General features: G+C 44.5%; 1 protein-coding gene across 4 annotated transcripts in view; it reads right to left on the bottom strand.

Moving 5' to 3' along the window:
- hob (bridge-like lipid transfer protein family member hobbit) overlaps positions 1-18,317 on the bottom strand; it is a 66,187-nt gene that overhangs the window by 10,944 nt on the left and 36,926 nt on the right. For all 4 annotated transcript variants that reach the window (XM_077654377.1, XM_077654379.1, XM_077654378.1 and 1 more), the window contains exons 31-42: positions 17,138-17,234; positions 16,867-16,963; positions 15,670-15,816; positions 14,769-15,016; positions 12,368-12,577; positions 11,226-11,495; positions 8,535-8,727; positions 5,054-5,200; positions 3,846-4,139; positions 3,380-3,636; positions 1,092-1,209; positions 653-885 (exon numbers count right to left, since the gene is read on the bottom strand). In XM_077654377.1, coding sequence (XP_077510503.1) covers positions 653-885; positions 1,092-1,209; positions 3,380-3,636; positions 3,846-4,139; positions 5,054-5,200; positions 8,535-8,727; positions 11,226-11,495; positions 12,368-12,577; positions 14,769-15,016; positions 15,670-15,816; positions 16,867-16,963; positions 17,138-17,234 — 2,311 coding nt within the window. The remainder of the gene's footprint in view (positions 1-652; positions 886-1,091; positions 1,210-3,379; positions 3,637-3,845; positions 4,140-5,053; positions 5,201-8,534; positions 8,728-11,225; positions 11,496-12,367; positions 12,578-14,768; positions 15,017-15,669; positions 15,817-16,866; positions 16,964-17,137; positions 17,235-18,317) is intronic.

Raw genomic sequence — 18,317 nt, 5'->3', positions numbered from 1 at the left:
GTTGCAATAACAGTATTCAACGACACAGAGAGCCTGCCAAGGGCAAGAAACTGTTTAAAACATGATGTTGGTAGATAAAACGTTTAATTTCTTTACTTATTTGCAGCCAGAGTAAACTGTCAGCAAGATCACAGCCTATGCTGAGGGCAATGCTAAAGTGATGCTTAAGCAGAAGCTATAAGCGTGCACTCAAGCACCAACTGCTGCTGTGAAGAATGGACACTGCATCATTCACATGAACTCCGATGCCACAGTATTTCTTCTTATATTCACATATTATATTAACAAGAACCATGATTGCAGGCTGGTAACAAATTTAGTAACAGAACGCAAAACTTAAGCATGCAATACGGTGCTGCACTTGCTTAGCGGGGCATTGCGCAGGCCCTACCGGAACTTGCAATAGCCACCTCTAAATATGTCTGGTGTATGACCATCTTTATGAAGTATGGCACCGTATAAACTGGACCACATAAAGCGTTTAGCATGACTTCTAAGTGTTAAAAACAGTGGAGTCGAAAAGAAGCAGGCCTCTTTTAAAGGACTTCCAGTTAACAACAGAAGATCTGCACAAGAAATCTTTGATGCCAGTTGAGCAAATGGATGTCTGCAGTTTGCAGCCTTTTTGAGAAAAGAGTGCTGGTGAACTCACAGAAAGTTTGACAGCACAAGGTCAGCAATTCCAAGCTGTCCGTCGACATCTGTAAGGCGCCACCGAGCATGCTTGAAGCAGACCTCAGCACGCCACACCACAGTGACTTCCTGTCCTGGAGCAGCTGCCCGCTGCCGGCTTTTGAGTGCGGCAACTTGGGTCTCTCGGTAGCAGCTCAACATGAGTGCCAGCTCCTTGCTTGATGAGCTGAGCTGCTCTTTGCAGAGTCGGATCTGCACCATGAAAGCATTTTTCCAATGAAATTTCTTCATAGCATGGTAGGTACAGATATGTGCAGCTGATAAAGAGTGCTCTGATTCATTAGGAGCAAGAAGTCCTGTTTGCCACTGTTCTCTTTTTACGTTTCATGTATGCCCCTCCTGCTTGGGCTTTGGCTTGCAGTATTTCGTAAATAAACAAATAATAAATAATTACCAACCTCATCCTCTAAATGCGCCAGTTCAGTCTGAAGATCAGTGCTGCCTGGGTCCTCATTCAGGCCCCTCTGCACTTGGTAGGCTTCCCTTTCTAGTTGCTTGTGCATCGATAGCAAGGACCTGGAATGGCAAAAAAAAATGGACAACATGGAATCTCCAACAAAGTTGAGCTCTAAACACTGGACTGAAGGGCTTATTCGATCAGTTAGCCATAGGCAGCTCCCATCAAGTACTCGACAAAGCCAGAGAACATTAAGTATTGCAAGAGAGAAACAAATGACATTACACAAGTGTGTACCCTTGATAAACATGTAAAACAAGGAGCAGATTTCCTTGACAAAAGACAGCTTGAACTAGGATTCTTCCATACAATCAGGGCATAAACGTATAAAAAAAAAAAATCTGGAGAAATTTGATGACAAAGACACAAAAGGAATGCACAATGCATGTGCCTATAATGCATGATCAGCGAGTTCGGAAAGTACGAATACACTTTGCACCAGCTGCTCAGTCACACAGCTGGTTGAGAGCCAGCTTCACTGCCATAGACCTTAAACCTTATGCTTCCTTTACCGACCGGTTTGCGCTGTTCTGCCAGCACCTGGCTGAGTATGACTTATAAATGCCTCTGCTGATCCAGACTCCCACAAAAAGTTAGGTGCGATTTGTAGCATGATTTCTGCACACATGAGAACCACCAGCAGACATTCACACACAGGTTTGTACTGCTTATGGTGATGTTATTAATTAGCAGAATGTAGAGAAGTGGTGCCGCAGATTCTCGGAAAGCAGAACGAATGGTCATGAAGAAAAAAGGACCGGGAGGCCGTCTGTTGTCATTGATGACCTTCTTCGCAAAATCAAAGATGAAATTCTTTTGAACACGCTTCTGACAATAAGGGAATTGCAAGAAACTCACTCGTGAAATGTCAGAAACCGTGATTCATGAAGCCACAATTGAAAAGTAGGGTGCAAGAAGTTGTAGGCAATGTGGATGCCCAGGATGACCGAAAAGCATGAAACAAAAAGAATGGCTTACGCGCTGAACATTCTCATGAGCTGCGCACAGGAATGAGACCAATTTCTTGACTGTGTAATAATAATAATAATTGGTTTTGGGGGGAAAGGAAATGGCGCAGTATCTGTCTCATATATCATTGGACACCTGAACCGCGCCGTAAGGGAAGGGTAAAGGAGGGAGTGAAAGAAGAAAGAAAGAGAGAGGTGCCGTAGTGGAGGGCTCCGGAATAATTTCGACCACCTGGGGATCTTTAACGTGCACTGACATCGCACAGCACACGGGCGCCTTAGCGTTTTTCCTCCATAAAAACGCAGCCGCCACGGTCGGGTTCGAACACGGGAACTCCGGATCAGTAGTCGAGCGCCCTAACCACTGAGCCACCGCCGCGGGGCCTCGACTGTGTAGAGACTGGGTTTTCCGCCATATGCCTGAATCCAAACAACAATCATGGCAATGGTGCCATGTGCATTGCTCGAAACAATGCAAATAACAAGGATTCAATTTCAAGCAGTCAGCTGATGGCCAGTTTTCTAGGACAGGCATGGCATCCTGCTTATTTGGAACACCTGTGGCAGTCCATTCAAAACAAACAGAGTGGACTACAGACAAGTGAGATACTCCTCCTTCATGACAACGCTTGAGTCTACATTACGCACACCACCACGTCGTTTCAGGCAAGATTGATGCGGAAAGTTCTGCAGCATCTGCCGTATAGACCGGACCTGGTGCCCAGTGATGTTCAGATGATGAAACAACTTAATGGGAAACAGCTTGCCGATACAGACAAGTTGACACAGAAAGTCATGACTTGGTTTAAACAGCAGGCGGAAGACTTCTGTGACTGTGGTAACTGAAAACTGGCTTCCAGGTTAAACAAGTGTTATTATAATGATGGCAGATATATGGAAAAATGAAGAAATGTAGTATGATTACTTTGGAGTTTAAGTTTTATTGAATAACAATTTTCCACAGCTGTGCTGGTCTTTGTATCTTTACTTTCTGGACACACCTCATAGACAAACTTCGTACCTTGAAGAAGAACATAGAGAGGAAAAAATATGTAAGCACATAGAAATTGCCCCAATAAGCCCACTCAAGCCCTGCACTATTCCTTTTTTTTATTTCACTATTCCTATTTTTATTTCCTTTTTTTATTTTATATCACCACACACTAAAAGGCTGCCTCACCACCCTATTCAGATGAGTAAGCTATGCCGCATCGATTTCAACACGGATGACATGAGAAGTATATGTAGACAGAGTGTATACCTGACTTGATCCTGTAGTTGCAGGATGGGTGTGCGGTGGTCTTCCCCTGCAGAGAGCTGTAGGCGGAAGCGCATGCGCTGCAGCCTCTCATTGGTCTCCCTTCTCCGCGGCTCCACATAAAGGAGCAGGTTGTTTACTAGGTCCAACACCATGGCATACTGCAGTGGGTTGCTGCACACCTCCAGGTCATGGTGCGTCAGAGTGAACGCATCCACGGCCTGCTCCCGACCCCATGGCTCCTCATCCTCTTCGTCGGGCTTCGTAAGTAAAACAGAAAGGGGTGAAAATTTTAATAGTTCATCATGCCTTCAAGCGTTCAACCTGATCTCCTTCTGATATCAGCAATACATGAAAACCCCTTGTTTAGGGCACTTGGACATGTGTACCCAGACCCGTGCCATCAAGCACTCAACTACAGATGAGTGCAAAGAATAAAAAATCACACAGCAGCTGCCACAAGACTGACCAGGGGTGGAACTTCCTCCAGAGCCTCAGGGTCAATGTTCTCGCCGTAACTGGCATAGAAGAACTGGCAGCCGCAGCGTGAGATGATTCTCTGGAGCTGTAGTGGGGCTGTGTTCGGGTCCGAGGCCCCACCCACTGTGTTGCTGACCACGCCACCAACACCTTGGCCACTGCCCACCAGGTCAGCGGGTGCCTCGATCACTGTCCAGGCACGCTCTTCTATGTTGTCCACAGTCAGCCACACCACACCATCGTCGGATGCACCACGCTCCCCGGCATCAACCGTGGCGTAGTACTGCGGCAGTAAAGGCCACCCGAGATATCACTGATAATGCACGTGATGCATACATGCAGCCCATGCCTGAATAGACATCCCTTAGTTTATTGAAGGATCACAAAAAATCTTTTGTACTTTTCAAATATCCTTGATCTTGAAACAACCTCAAACAAGGTTAGCTTTACCAGTGCCCTGCTCGAATACACCAAAATCATGCATCCACTGAAAGACAAGGGCCTTTTCCACTGACTTCAAATTAACCTTGTCCTGCTCCAGCTATGGTTCCCTGTCTCGAAACTTCCTAATATCATCAGTGACTTATTTTTACTGCTTCTAAAATTTCAGAAGTAAGAATAAGAGAGAAAACCCTTGCCAATAACTTAACTTCTCCAAATGTAAGTAGGTGATGCCAAAGAATATAGCACTCATTGGAGCACAATTAGTTATGCCAAATTGTACTTGTCTATAACATACAATGCTTCACTATTGTGTCCCAGCGTGCTTTCCTTTACCCACTGTGGTAGCTCAATGGCTATGGCATCTGGCTGCCGATCATGAGTTCATGGTTTTGATACTAGTCGTAGTGGCTGCATTTTGGTGGAGGCAGAATTGAAAACTGGTCATCTAATGAGCTTTTCGTGCATGCCAAAAAGCTCCAAATCGTTAAAATTAACCTGGCACGGTTTTTTATGGCGTGCCTCAAAGCTCACAGCATTGTTTTGGCACATAAAGACTCAGACAATCACTCAAGCCTTCCACTCTATCAACCATGCCTTTTTTCACCCTGTTACGCCATCTTGAAATGTTCCGTGTTCCCTTAGTTTACTATAATGCTGTAGGCCAAGCTATGAGCTAAGCCCAATGAGAAACTCTCATTGTGTGTCGGTCACTTCATTCTAGACTTCATGATGATGGAGATGGGAGGCACCCACCTGCATACACTCAAGAGATCCCATCCAGGTGGTTTTCGAGACTAGGGTATTCTCCTTCCACACAGGTGTGTGCACCCGCTGCAGGATCTCTGCCTTGGCTGCACTCACAATCACATAGCCAGATGTCTCGCACCCACGGAGCATTACCTGGGAATGCCAGAACAATGCGAAGCTTTAACTTCCAGGCCTTGAAATTTCCTGCACTAGTGTTATCGCACAGCTGTGGATTGAAGCAATGTTAATGTAAACCTCTTGGGATGGAAAGGTAGTACGAACAGCATAATACAAGAAAAAGGCACAATAGACAAACTCAACACATGCAAGAAAAACTTACTAAGAAGTATAACTTCAGAAAAGGCTATATTATTCCATTCACACTGAGAAAGGCCACCGCGGTGGCTCAGTGGTTATGGTGCTTGGCTGCTGACCCGAAATTCGCGGGTTCGATTCCGGCCACGTCGGTTGCATTCCGATGCAGGCGAAATGCTAGAGACCCATGCACTGTGTGTTATCATCACACGTTAAAGAACCCCAGGTGGTTGAAATTATACGGAGCCCTCTACTACAGCGTCCCTCATGGCCTGAGTTGCTTTGGGACGTAAAACCCCATAAACCAAACCAAACCAAACCAAACCAAATATTGAGAAAGGCAGCCGACACAAAAGCATATTGTCACGGTGTTGGTGACAAGACAGGGACCCGCCAAAAGAGGGCTTGGCAGCACGTCCTACGGTGGGAGAGACTGCGAACTTCAACGTCCTTCAATCCGCGCGCCACCAGCGTCAACGTCTTTTTGCCTCAGTGCCACCTGGCATTCCTCCCCCCTTAAAAAAACACGCGCAGAAGAGCGTGCAAACACAAGCACACACAAGCACACAAGAAAGGCTCGAAGTATCTGGGGGGGTCACCGTGCAAAATATGGCTTCATGCGTAGAACATGGACGATCTCTGGACGGGGTAGTCGACGGCTTCTCTGCTGTGAAAGTGCCACGTCCGGTAGTACCTCGTAATTAATGTCGCTGACGTGCCGCAAGACTTTATAAGGACCAAAATAGCAGCAAATGAGTTTTTTGGACAAGCCTCGCCGTCGAACAGGTATCTATACCCAAACCTGGTTGCCGGGATTGTAGAAGACTTGTCTGTGCCGGAGGTTGTATCAGTGCAAGTCTTTATCTTGTTGCTGTGTGATGTGAATACGTGCTAGCTTACAAGCCTGCTCGGCTTCGTGGGCAAACTTCTCAGTGTGAGCAGAAAGTTGGTCATCGGTTGCGCAAGGGAGCATTGCGTCGAGCATCGTCTGAACCTCCCTGCCGTAGAGGAGGAGGAACGGTGTGAAACGGGTCGTCTCTTGAACTGCTGTGTTATAGGCGAATGTCACGTATGGTATGATCATGTTCCAAGTCCTGTGTTGCACATCGACGTACATCGCCAGCATGTCCGCCATCGTCTTATTAAGCCGCTCTGTCAGCCCATTTGCCTGCGGGTGGTAAGCAGTAGTCTTAAGTGGGTCGTAACGCTTCGCTGAAAAATTTCGGCCATCATTTGGGAAGTAAAGGAGGTCCCTCGGTCGATAATGACGTAGGTCGGGGCGCCGTGCTGAAGTACGATCTGATTCACGAAGAAATATGCAACCTCGGACGCTATGCCACGAGGTAAGGCTCTGGCCTCAGCGTATCGAGTGAGGTAGTCTGTGGCAATGATGTACCGGTTGCCACCCAAGGACAAAGGGAAAGGGCTGAGAAGGTCCATGCCGACCTGATCGAACAGGGCACGTGGTGGTGTAATAGGTTGGAGGAGCCCCGGAGGCTTGGCGGCCGGGGCCTTATGGCGCTGACATTGCCGACAGCTCTGCACATAGCGTGTAACAACAGTGGCAAGTTTGGGCCAGTAGAAGAGCTGGCGTATTTTGGAAAGCGTGCGAGAGTATCCCAAATGGCCAGAGGTTGGCTCGTCATAGCACGCAGAAAGCATTTCCTTTTGAAATGTGGTCGGCACGACGAGGACGTACGCTCGCGAACTGGAACCAGGGTTCTTCTTATAGAGCACACCTTGTTGCAAGGAAAACGACGACAGGTCTCGAGAGAAACATTTAGGAATGGTGGCTGGCTGACCTTTCAGGTAATCGATGAGGGGTCGTAACACTGGATCGGTGCGCTGCTGGGTTGACAAATCAGAAGAATGGATAACGCCAAAGAAACTGATGTCGTCGTCCCTGTCGGGTGTTGCGAATTCGACAGGCGCACGAGAGAGGGTGTCGGCGTCTTTATGCTTATGTCCGGACTTATAGACAATGGTGAGGTCAAACTACTGCAGGCGAAGGCTCCATCACGCCAGGCGTCCAAACGGGTCGCACAGGTTGGCCAACCAACACAAGGAGTGGTGGTCAGTGACCACTTTGAAAGGGCGACGATAAAGATATGGGCGAAATTTCGCAGCAGCACAAATAATGGCAAGGCATTCTTTTTCTGTCGTGGAATAGTTAATCTCTGCGTGCGACAGATCGCAGCTTGCATAAGCGATGACTCGTTCAACGCCATCCTGGCGTTGCACGAGAACTGCGCCGAGGTTGATGTTGCTGGCGTCGGTGTGTATTTCAGTGCCAGCCCACTCATCAAAATGGCCAAGAATGGGCGGCATTTGATGACGAAGGCGGAGCTCGGTGAAAGCCACGTCTTGCTCGTGGGACCAAACAAAAGGTGTGGCGTCGCAGTTGAGGCGAGTCAGCGGTTCTGCGAGGTCAGCGAAATTTTCGATAAAACGCCGGTAGTAACTGCAGAGCTCTAGAAAGCGCCGAACAGCTTTCTTGTCACATGGGGGTGGAAATTCCGCAACCGCTGCAAGCTTGTTGGGGTCAGGCTTGACCCCGATGGGTCAGGCTCGGGTGGTAAGCCTCGAATCCGGTGGCGAGCACGGTGGACGGGCGTCTTGACGGGTATAGGACTGGAGCGCCGGCTAACCGTTGGGGTACGGGACATGAGATCGATCCCACCTCCACCAGATTTGTCACGGTGTTAGTGACAAGACAGGGACCCGGCAAGAGAGGGCTCGGCAGTACGTCCTTCAGTGGGAGACACGGCGAAATTTCAACGTCCTTCAACCTGCGCGCCACCAGCGTCAACGTCTTTTTGCCTCAGCACCAACTGGCAATATGTGGAATGGGCTGACACTATGGACACAGAAATCAGTTAAAAGTACTAGCAGAACATTGCAAGTAGAACCTAGGTTCAAACCATGCTTCAAGTGGCATGCGTAAGTTGGTCCTACCATGCACATCAGTAAAGATAATGCATTCCCCTACTTCATATGACACATGCACATTTTAGACAAGCCTAAAGGTGCTTTTCATGCAGGGATTACAAGCTAGATTTTAATGGACGGCACCATGAGTGCACTGCATCTCTTATGATTAATCAAGCTGTTATCGTGAATATCATGACCACTATCAGCCGTAAAAACAGGCTATTATTATTTAGAGTCTCACCTGGCTGTTTACGAGTTCAACAGACCAGTTCTTGTGGAGAACGTCATCAGTCTGGCAAGCAGCAACTCCATGGAGCTGTTCTTCCACAGTAACCCCCTCAACGTCTTCTGTGTACACTGTTTTGGGGCCTGAAGACTCCAGCTGCTGAAGCATTGACACAGCTGGTGATGTGCTCTTGCGTGCTGGCCGGGGACTGCATTGTGCATGCCAAAACATCACCGTGGCTGACATGGGACACACATGCTTCCTTTCAGCTGTACAATGTATGTACCACTCTGCCGATTGAGCGAACACTCGCAGCAGCACTTGAATCAAACCTTTCTGACAATGCTTTACGTATTTTGAAACAAGTTTTACAAAACATTTTATAGCTCTTAATGCAGGTCAACAAGCCAGAGAAAAAAGTTTTGGCTCGAGAAAAAGTACAGAGAAAGCAGTGAGGCAAAAGGTATGCAGTGCAGCTATTGTATGTATAGCAGCAAACACAATTACAGAAGCAAGCCAGAACATTAAAAAAAATACAGCCTTTTTTGCACGTGTTTAGATAGATCCACAACGACCACACTAATAAACATAGCATGATTTCCAGCTGAGTTGCACATCATATGTTACATGTACTGATCACTTGTAAGAAATTACATTTTCTTCAATTTTCTAATGCATTGGTTACCTTTTGGAAGGGGTAATTCGGTTGTGCATTTATGACGGCAGCCACTGCCTGGAGGGCCTGGTTGAGCTTTCAGTGACATGAGGAGTTTAATGTTCTCAGAAATCCAATTATTCTTTTTCAGTAATCGATGACTAGTGATCACTTACGTTCCACGAAAAAAAAAAAGTTGTAACCACCGGTATACATCTGAAAACCCGAACTTGGTGGCAAACACTATAGTGCTAGCACAGAACATTCTTTCGCGAATGGTCAGGCAACGGAAAAGCCGCAAGCGCAAGAATATCTGAACATGCAAACCCGAGCTGCCTGCATTAGACTAGCCACGTGTTTTGTAGTTCGCATTTCTTTACGATGGCACAACACCATGTCATGTTTAGTGAGCTTGAGCTTCGTCCCCTTTGAAGTGAACAAAGTGCAACGCTACTACAAGCTGGTGCACAAGATCATCGAATGCTACAACTCCACCCTTCCCTCCAGCATATACACCAAGTGTCTTCAGTGTCGCTACATTTGTGTTTTCACAAGGAAACGTAGGAAAAGTACTGATGAAAGCTTACAAAAACAACCACTGGTGAAAACAGTGTATGAATTGCAACAGACAACAGATCTAAAAAACTGGACCAGCTTTCTAGTCTGGGTATATCTGACTTATGCTTATTAAAGTGGGAAGGAAAATAATGTATTCGATTACTGTTTACAGTGTTTAGTGATCGTTCAGTTACTTTTGGGGGGCGACAACGGACAACTGAAATCAGTTTCATTTCAGATGAAGTAATTGCAAATTTTAATTGGTCACTTCTTTTCTGTAACGCACACAAAGATGATCCCCACAGACTGCTTGTGCTTGTGCTTGTGGTGGTGCGCTTTGGACACCAGTATGCCGCATGACACACTTTTCCTTGATTTCTACGTGTCACAAGTGAACAGTGCTAAAATAGCTAACCCCAGTGGCAACGGACAACTGAAATCAGTTTCATTTCAGATGAAGTAATTGCAAATTTTAATTGGTCACTTCTTTTCTGTAACGCACACAAAGATGATCCCCACAGACTGCTTGTGCTTGTGCTTGTGTTGGTGCGCTTTGGACACCAGTATGCCGCATGACACACTTTTCCTTGATTTCTACGTGTCACAAGTGAACAGTGCTAAAATAGCTAACCCCAGTGGCCCTGGATAGTAGCATGCATGAAAAAAGCCATGACAGACCTCCTGGACTCCCTCCTTACAGCCATGCACAACACTGTGGCCCTGACATGTTAAAGGTGAATGCTTCTATCTATACAAGCGTGCATTAAAGATTTGTAGTGTGCACCATGGTTAAGCACAAGTATTAGCAGTAGGATGGTAACAAAACCTGGTGAACAGTTGGCGTATGTTTAGGTTTATGGGGGTTTAATGTTCTAAAGCGACTCAGGCTATGAGGGATGCCGTAGTGAAGGGCTCCGGAAATTTCGACCACCTTGGGTTCTTTAATGTACACTGACATCGCACAGTACACGGGCGTCTAGAATTTCGCCTCCATCAAAATTTGACCACCGCAGCCCGAATTGAATCCGCGACTTTCAGGTCAGCAGCCGAGCGCCATAACCACTCAGCCACCGCAGCAGCGTATGTATTACAGTTGCACACAGCACCCGACGTAAAGACACTCATAAACTTTGGCCAGCACACAATATCTTTTCATTTTAGGGAACTGGACTTGATATTTCTCTCAATTCTATTTACAATGTAATGGAATTGCTTCATATTTTAATTAGTGAACATTTGCAATGTGAACAACATACAAAATAGAAACTCATATGCGAATGTAATTTTTCTGTTTTGAAACATCTTTTTTTTCTCGGAGTGGACACAAACAACTAGTCTAAGTGCAAACATCGATTATAATTATTGACTTTTTCAAGCTTTCTGATACATATTAAAGAAGTGCTATGGAAAGTACATGAACAAAAAATAACTATGCAAAAGAAGCTTTTTAGAAGACTTGCATGCAACATTTTCAAGATAAAAGCAGGCCTTGCCTAGGACGAAGCTCAGGTGAAGTCAGGGGTTGTCCATCAACACGGAAGCCCCTGAGGGCCTCTGTGGAAAGGTTGCGGCGAAGGAGCTTGGCATCCACATAGCTGTCAAAGAGGCCAAAGACAACGTCCCTGTTATGCTTGGTCCAGGCACCTTTGAGGCCATGCACAACCAAGAGGTGCACCGGTGTGTCCTCTTCTGGCGCAGTGACGGCACTGCCTCGCACCTTGGTTTCCCGGCCATAGGACACTCGAGCCACACTCAGGAAATACCTGAGAACGAGGGGGCTCTCTTAGTCATGTGCATTTCTAAAATTTCTTCTTTCTGTTTTTGGAAACACAAGTCAAAGAACTCAAAAACCAAAAGGGGGGTGGGCGAGCCTCCTTTCCAGCAATACTGTGCGCTGCTGAAATCAACACAGCTTTGTGTTGCTGAACGTTGGCAAAAGCAAGAAGAGCTCAACAAGCTAATTCAAGAAAGAGAAACATACAATACAACTTTTCATTTAGAGTAAAAAAGTCAGAGCCTCAGAGCTCATTAGCAATGCATGATAAAAAACAATCCACCTCAAAGGAGGCACATCATGATTTAAGTCTACTGTACTTGACAGTACAATATGGGCAATTATTACACGAACTTGCAGCTTTTAAAACTTGAACAGCTGCAAACCATTGTCAGTGGCCAGTGGCTCACACTGCTGTCCATGCTTCGTGCTTTGAAAAGTACCGGTTTTACGAAGTTTAGCTTTAACTCGTACAGTAACCAGTATGCTGAAATAAAGCGAACCCCAAAAAGCTGTTCTGGCAAGATTTAAAATATATGCGACATGCCTGAAAACTGACCTCTCGAATAAAGAAGTCACAGCTATTCGATGTGCAAGTGTCCTATGGCGATCAAGTGGCATTTAACAAACTAACAATTGCAGAAACATTACAATTTTATTCACTTTTGAAACCTAAATTTTTCCATTCTTTTCATCTCAACAGCTTTTATTTCCTTTGGCTTCCTTGCCCAAAATATCAACTGTTATCTATTCTGATGCAAGCAATGACCAGAAAAGGAACCGGAAAAAAAAATATGCCACAGCGTTAGTTCAAAAGTAGTATAACAAATCTGCAGAGTTCAAAAAGTATACGGCACTCACTTGCGCTGTGGAGGCAATGGAACTTGTGGCAGGGCCCGCTGGCCAAATTCTTCATCCGCTGGAGTTGAACTACCTGAAATTTCAGTTCCAGCGTCCACGGCTGCTCCTGGCTGCTCGCCTGAGGCTGCCTCAGCACTGGCATTGTAGAGCCACACTTCACTGTCGCCCAGCTCACAATTCATGTAGGACACAGACCAGCTGGCACGCGGTCTGCAGTGGCAGCAATGCACGCAATGCAAGCATGATTTTAAACAATGTCTCAGAATTCTAAACTAAAATCTTACAGAACCTATGGCTTAATAAATGTAAAAATTGGACAGTACTGATCACCCTGACCATTTGCTAGGCACCTGCATGGTGCCTGAAGTGCTCGTTAAGCAATATAACAAAGAAAAGAGCTGAAATGCTAAAAAAGTCAACATCAACAGAACAAGAAAGACAATGAAAACATGATACAAATTGTTCATTGGATAAAATGACACTGAGATGATGATGATGATGATGAAATAACTTTATTGCACCCGTCAAGGATCCAGAGGGCGATATGAAAAAATTTATGAGGACGAAAGAGAGTTAAGGGGGGACGCAGCTTTCAGCGAAAACTTTTTTTATTTCTTGATGTATATATATGAAATTTTTTTATTATATTAGAAATAATTATCTGACTACTCTCACAAAATTTCACTGTTATGGTATATCTTCAGAAAATTGTTTTCTAATATTTTTTATTTATTTATTTATTTTCAATACTGCAGGCCCCTTTACGGGGCCCTAGCAGGTGGGCATACACAACAGTTACAATGAGGCAAGAACTACATCACACAACACAAGGAAATTTCAAAATGCAGCAAGAACACATGCAATATATATTCTGAATCATGAGAAAAGGCTGCAGAGTTGAAAAAATGTGGCGGAAGGCTGGCTCAACATTCACTGCATTCCTACTGGTGTGGTACAGATCAAGAATTTCGTTTAATTTTTTTTTGCAAAGCACAAATTTTGGTTTTGAATTTTTGCAATGCAACATCCATTGGCATATCTAGAGAGAAGAAAATTTCATGTATGAAATTTATTCCGAAGTTTTAAATTCCTAAGCTTGAAAAACAAAGAATGTCTCGACCTGCACTACTGTCCTTGAAGTGCAACAAAGCAAATAGGCTCAAAATAGATAAAACAGTCATGAGGAAATCTGCTTCACAAAGTATCTAGGCAGAAAACCATAACGGAGGAAAAGCACCTTCTGTTTGAGCGTTTCTCTGCGATGCACAGCTGCCGCGGTTCAAACAACTTTTTACGGTTCTTTCCGGTCGGTTTCAGCAATGAGATTTTGGGACAGCATAAAAAATGAGGCAAACAAGCGGATACAACATTTTTCAAAACTCAAATTATTTTGGCCATTTTTTGTGGGGATTTCAAAGCTGTGTTGCCCCTTAAGGACATTTACTAAAGATATAAAAAATATAGGCTCTTGTCACATAAGTTTATAGTCTCACTCTATAATTAATGTTGAAATATCCTTTTGTTTTCTAAGTATTTTGCTCTGCACTGCAAACTCTACACAAAGCATGCACAACGAAAATTAAACTTATCATCAAAAACGTGGTCCTGAATCACATGACATCACTTTGTGCTAAGTTTCGTGCTAAGGGTCAGCGGATGCTGTAAACCATACCTTGGATTCTGGGTTGCATAACTGTGTTCACAAAGGAGGCAGCACAAGAGAGAGCAAGCAAGTACCAAAACAGTTAAAGTTACATATTGTGTAAGAAGAACAAAGAAAGCACAAAAGTACAGCTCAGTTATGCATGGCTCAGCAGAAGTAAAGGTACAGACACTACAGCATTCAAACACACTATCTTTTCTTTTTCTTATTGTTAACCAAAAAATGATATCTTGACACCAAAGCAGGAAAATGCGCCTAGTAGTGCATAAGTTAAAAAAAATCTTGGCACAATAGATTCAGTGCAAATAGTTGTCCGGATACTATGTGGTAATTTTTTTTTTCCCTTGAGATGACTGATTACAGCAATAATGCAATTTATCCAGTCCTTGAGCGAAAAATTGACAAAAAAAAATCCAGTAACTGTGAAAAACACCAATTAGTGATTTCCAGTGCCTGCAAATATATACACTATTTTATTTCATGAAATTACGAGTCGCAGTAGCTGCACAAACTTCCTGTCTTGCTTACATGAGCTTTACATTCAAAAATTCATCCACCAACTTTTTAAACTAAATTTTGATGTGCACAGAGTAAGCAGTTTTTTTTCTCAGCACCTGTAGTTTGTAGGCCACAAGCATTGTGCATGTATACTGTTTGCAAGCATCCAAAACACACAGCCATCACTAATTGACAACATGTGTTCTGTACTCGGAAGCAAAAAAAAAAAAAGAAACTAACCTGTGCAGCAGACCATCGCGCAATGTGTCCAGCACTAGGCTGTGCTCAGAGCTGAGCTGGATGCGGCCGGCCAGCAACTCAAAGCCGTGCTGCCGGGCCAGTGAGGTCCAGTAGCACACTTGGAACTTGTGCAGCGCCAGCGAGAGCTGCAGCTGGCGTACATGCCGTGTCAGCTGGCTTTTACGTGGTTTCACGTTGCCAAAGAGTGGGCCCCGACGAGTCAGCTTGGGAAGCCCACTTAAGATGGCCTGCAGTGCACAGAAAAAGAAGCGGAAGCTTTTTTGATAAACTACATTCTTGTAGTCACACAATGGAAAGGTTCCACTTGTCAATGCGTGAAGGTTCATAAGTGGGACTTGCTACCTTCATGTCCAGTTCCTAAATAAGTTGCTTGCATATTTTGACCAAGTGCTGACTGAGTAATGTGAGCCACGCTGTGATCAATGGAAACCATGATGAGCACTGTACTCAGTTCTCATGCGACTCAGCCAAGCTATCTATCATGATCACAGCACGTGACTCTGTCTAGGAAGTGAAAAGATGATGTGATTCCATATCCCACATGATGCATGCTGTCCTTCATCATCTGCAATGAAGATTTCATTGAAGTGCGCCTCCAATGACTCACCTTTCAAATTACTGAATGAATGAATAAAAAATTATATTAGGTCTATAAAATTTAAATAAATCTCACACTTTTCATTCTCGCTCAAGGGACGGAAAAGTGACAGTGATTTCCCTCGTAATATATGGCTTTATAACATAGGCCTGCCAATCAGCCCAGGGCAGTAAATAAACAAAAAGAAATGCTTTACTAATTGCGACATCCCACTGATAGCGACTTTGCTCTGTTGAGCGTCCCAGTAGGAACAAAGCAGCAGCAATGAGAAGGAAATGTTACCTTCAAACCTTCCAGCCACTTGAGTGTGGAACTGTAGACTAGCAAGGTGGGGATAGAGTCTGCTGTCTCCAAGGCCACTGCTTTTGTTTCCAGAGATACTGAGAGGTTCAGGTTCTGAGATCGGAATGCTCGGTAGCTGTCATGTTCCTGCAGAGTTGAGGCACATGTTATATCATTTTTTCCAATCACAGTAGTTACATTGGTCCCCCCAAAACCTGCAGAATTAGAATAACTTTATTGGAATAAAATATAAGGTGGACAAATTTATACAGAAGGAGGTCCCGTAGTCATGACTGTACTGGGACCTTCTATCTGGGGACCTTCCAGGTAAAACCAGAAGTGGCCACAAAATGAGGCTCAAATGTGGCCACTAAGAAAGCAGAAGCTAAGTAGAATCATGCACAATTCCGGACACTACTGACTCTGAAGAAACTCGCAACTTTGTGTTTCTTCCGGCAAGAAGGGCCAAGAGGCTATGAGAATAGCTTGAGAATATATGTTCTTTAACAAGTGGACGTCTTTGAAGTGATGCACTGCACGACAAAAATGATCAAAAGCAATGCAAGAGATGATAAGAAAATATAAAAGGCATAGTCAAAGCCAGACAATGAGGGTGCCAGCCACGCCTTTCGGATATGTTCGATTTAAACGTGATGCACAACTTATAGCCTGGGCTTGTGATCAAGAACAGTCATGACCCTGGTAGACATATGTCTGTGTGATCCCAATCCTTTGTGAACAAACTAGTGACTTTTTGCAATTGTACAGTCGTCCACACACTTGTCTAGAGCACTCAAACGGTGCGCTTTGTAGTGCATTTATGACAGTCACCACTGCCTGGTAGGCCTGATATCCACTTTTAAGGATATGAGGAGTTAAACATGACTGATGGAAAAGTTCATGCACAATAAGGTCTTGTTTTGAGCCCTAGGCCACTCGTTATTAATGCAAGTGTACTCCCTGGCACGGTGTTTGGGCGTTCTAGACAGGTGTGTGGACAACTGTACTTAAAATAACTTGGTCTGTGTTGTGAAATAAAAAATCATAACATCATACTATATATCAATCAAGAAACAAAACTTTTACAAAAAAAAACACTGCAGCATTATGATAGTAGCTCCATAACAATTTTACAAAAACGGTGGTGTGAAAACATCCTGCAGGTCAACGAAAAATCAAGTATAACAGGTTATTTACCTGGTTGCTTGAGTACTCGGGAATCTTGTCAGGAGCATAGGGTGTGATGCTGTGGTGGTCATACGGATTTCCCACACAGAGCCAGTTCATCTTCATGCTGAGAAATGGCATCAGCAGCCAAAGTCAGCAGCAGTTTCTCTCCCTTTGAAATTGCTTGCCATAATAACTTCCAACAAACCACTTTTTCTCTTATAAGCAGTGTATGCATCTATGTGAAACACGATCCTAAATGTGCAATTAATTTTCGCTTTGGTGATGAGTTAACACTGACCTGATTTTGAGGTTGGGAATGTGAACCAGGCGACTGCCATTGTACCGGGAGGCTGTGTGGACATACATTCCCAGGTTTCCTTTCATCACAATTTTGCCTGGAAAGATTAGTGCCAAATATTGAAGCTGCCTACGAAATGCTGGACTTGCGATCATGGCACAATGAAAAAGACAAATCTGTCAGAAATAATAAAAAAATCATCCATATACACATTACAAAAGGTTTCCTTTATGATAGCCTTTTCACATCAGGTAGTGGTGGTTCCCTTTTGCTCAATAAAGATGCTGCCCTTAAGGAGCATGGACGTGCTGCTAGTATGTCACATCATGTCAAGCAGTGAGTGATTTTTGGACACAGCATTTCAGCTCCAGAGCTGACTCACAAAAGCTGTGTGTCTAACAGTGCTATGCATGCTATGCAAAGCATGCGTAATTTCTGCTATACTGAGTGGCACAAAAAAAGAGGTCCAAGCTCCACTGATAAAACAAGAAGCAAAAGTTATTAACACTATAAGCAACCAGTGCTAATTAATGATACAGTCGCTCCCGGATATATCAAAGTACTGTTCATATCGAACAGTCAGAACATCCACTTGATAATCCCATACAAAAGCATGGCATTACTGTTCACACGCATCGAACTCTCATTCAGTGGAACATTTGATATATCGAGCTGTGCACCACGCCCCTTAAAGGTGCACTAAAGAGGAATCTGAACTCGCCTTTTTATCGCAGGAACTCTATCTACACGTTCCAGGCATTCTTAGAAACTTCGAATAATTGTCCTGTGCGGCTGTTTGCCCTAATTAAATCGAATTAAACGTCCCGGCTCCAGTCTTTTTTTCAAACTCAACACGGCAGGTAGGAGGAGTCAACCAACGTGTCAGCCAGTCCCATGGCGGCTTGCCGCTCTGCCATCGGCGAAGTAATATGTAAATCGAAGAGTCCACGTGTATTTTTATTTCCGTTGGCCTAATTTGCGGCCATATTGTCTGTGACTGAAACTGTTTATTCACAGAAACCTAAAGAACAAAATAAAAGCGAAAGCAAAGCCGCCACTGGACTGGCTGAAATGCACTCTATGCATTGGCTAACTCCGCCAGCTACCGCATTGAGTTAAAAAAAAAAGGCGGGAGCTGGGACGTTTAATCTGATTTAATTAGGGCATTCAGCCACACAGG

Source organism: Amblyomma americanum, chromosome 2 (assembly GCF_052857255.1).
Source record: "Amblyomma americanum isolate KBUSLIRL-KWMA chromosome 2, ASM5285725v1, whole genome shotgun sequence".
NCBI classification, from domain to species: domain Eukaryota; kingdom Metazoa; phylum Arthropoda; class Arachnida; order Ixodida; family Ixodidae; genus Amblyomma; species Amblyomma americanum.
Note: the sequence above shows the minus strand (reverse complement) of the source record. Positions and strands in the feature narration are given on the sequence as shown.